General features: G+C 39.1%; 1 protein-coding gene across 1 annotated transcript in view; it reads left to right on the top strand.

Moving 5' to 3' along the window:
- Positions 1-2404, top strand: part of Ywhaq (tyrosine 3-monooxygenase/tryptophan 5-monooxygenase activation protein theta) — a 25071-nt gene that overhangs the window by 16387 nt on the left and 6280 nt on the right. The window contains exons 3-4 of the mRNA XM_029540911.1: positions 444-567; positions 2306-2397. Of these exons, the coding sequence (XP_029396771.1) occupies positions 444-567; positions 2306-2397 (216 nt within the window). The remainder of the gene's footprint in view (positions 1-443; positions 568-2305; positions 2398-2404) is intronic.

Here is a 2404-nt window from a genome sequence, read left to right as displayed (position 1 = left end):
GAACTTACTTTGTAGACCAGGCTGGCCTCGAACTCAGAAATCCGCCTGCCTCTGCCTCCCGAGTGCTGGGATTAAAGGCGTGCACCACCACGCCTGGCAGACTGACCACTTCTTGAGGGCAGCATGAACCCTATTTCAGGCTTTTTAATGTGTTTACTCAAATACAGGTTTATGGCACCAAACTAAGCAAGTATCAGTTAATATTGGGTAAATAGACTACTGACTGACTGGACAAGCTTTTTCTAACAGTATTTGCTGTTATCTAAGTTTTTTGCTATAAACCATGAGCTGAATCATTTTAAGGCCTGGGGAAGCTAGTATAACAACCTAATCCTGAAACCATGTTTCAGGTACAGGTTCGAATGATCGGCAGAAGTATGAGTTGTTATTGTGATTAAATGGAGTTTTACTAGTATTTGTTTTGTTTATTCATTTATTTTTAGGAATTGTTGGATAAGTATTTAATAGCCAATGCAACTAATCCAGAGAGTAAGGTCTTCTATCTGAAAATGAAGGGAGATTATTTCCGGTATCTTGCTGAAGTAGCTTGTGGCGATGATCGAAAACGTAAGTATATTTGACCCACAGGTAAATCCAAAATACATAAAAAGAAGTGGGAATGGGTAGCCACTAGTCACTGTGACAAAATAACCTGAAAACAATAGCTTTGGTTTCAAAGGATTGATTTATTACTTAATTCTGTTAATGTGGACCCTGAAGTAGGCAGAACTTGACAGACTATGATGGAGCAGAATTGCTCATTTAATTGCAGCCAAGAAGCAAGAGGATGGGGATCTAGAGACAATGTATATCTTTTCGGGAAACACTCCTTTGGCCTGTTTCCTTTAACTAGCCCCTGCCTCCTGGATTTCATCACATCCTGATAATACCATCATCAAAGGACTGATCGATCCATTGGTCTGATCAGTACACTAAGGTTGTAGTTCTTAAAAGCCATACAAACTTTCAACTCTATCTTTTAACACATGCCTTAGAGAGTATTTCATATTCAAACCATAACAGGACAATTAGCCACATGTAGGGTAATAGTCTGTAGGTAGTTTGCAGGTTCTTTGTAATGTGTCTTGTCCCAGTGGATGCCCTCACACCTGTGCCCATATGGCAACACGTAATTAGATAGGGAGGGATATTAAGTACAACAAAAAGAAGTTAAGTCACGGGGATGGTGGAGGAGGGGCACTATTTTGGAGAGGATGATAGTGGGTGGTGGATAAATGTATGAAAATTTAAAAGAATAAACAAATGGTATTTAAATTTAAATTTCTTTTTCTGTGTATACATGTGTTTTGCTTGCGTGTATATCTACATCTATGGGTGCCTGGTGCCCTTGGAGGCCCTGGAACTAGTGTTTATAGACGTTTGAGCTGCTGTGTGGCCTTGGAATTGAACCTGGGTTCTCAGGAAGAACCACCAGTATCTTAACCACCGAGATATTTCTCCAGCTACATCAAAGAAAAAAATAATAAGCAATATCTTTAAAATGAACACTTGTATGGTGGTATACATCCTTGGTCCTAGCCCTAGGGAGGCAGAGGCAGGCGAATCTCTTGTGAGTTCAAGGCCAGCCTGGTCTGCATGATGAGATTTATGACAGCCAGAGCTATGAAGAGATACCCTGTCTCAAAAATGAAGTATTTTATATAAAGGAAATTGAATATTTGTATTTCTGAATATGAAAACACAGCAGCATTTAGGAAGCTGGAGCAGAATTGTCAGAACAACCTGGACTACATAGTGAGACCCTGCCTCAAAAAAAAAAGAATTTATATATCTTTAACAAAGTTGGGCTCATGGGTGAACTCTAATTATACTTTGATATTACAAGCAGCCCTAATCTTTAATGCTTTGGGAGTTTGTTACAATTTTAGCTCTAGAATTCCTTTCACACTTTTATATTTCTAATAAAATTATATGTAGAACATAGAAATAGGATGTTGTTGGTTATTTTTGTAGGGTATGTGTGTTAGAGCTTGAAACCATGGCTTCACACAGAATATTTACTTTTTTTTAGTGTGTGTGCCTGAATGACATAGCACACATGTAGGGATCAGAGGACATCTACCATGTGGGTTCCAAGGATCAAACTTGTGCTGTCAAACTTGGTTGGTGTCAAGCACCTTTATCTACTGTCTTACTGGTCTCCATAGGTTTTTGAGTATACTGGAGCTGTGGTGATCAGAATGACTCATAGCCAGATACCTATGTTAAAGCTGTTAGCATGCTATATATTGCATAGTTGCTTTTGATGTTGTGCTTAACTTTTTTTTCCTTTTTCAACTCACAGAAACGATAGAAAATTCCCAAGGAGCCTACCAAGAGGCATTTGATATAAGCAAGAAAGAGATGCAGCCTACGCATCCAATCCGCCTGGGGCTGGCTCTTA

This window comes from Mus pahari, chromosome 7 (genome assembly GCF_900095145.1).
Source record: "Mus pahari chromosome 7, PAHARI_EIJ_v1.1, whole genome shotgun sequence".
Taxonomy (NCBI): domain Eukaryota; kingdom Metazoa; phylum Chordata; class Mammalia; order Rodentia; family Muridae; genus Mus; species Mus pahari.
Note: the sequence above shows the minus strand (reverse complement) of the source record. Positions and strands in the feature narration are given on the sequence as shown.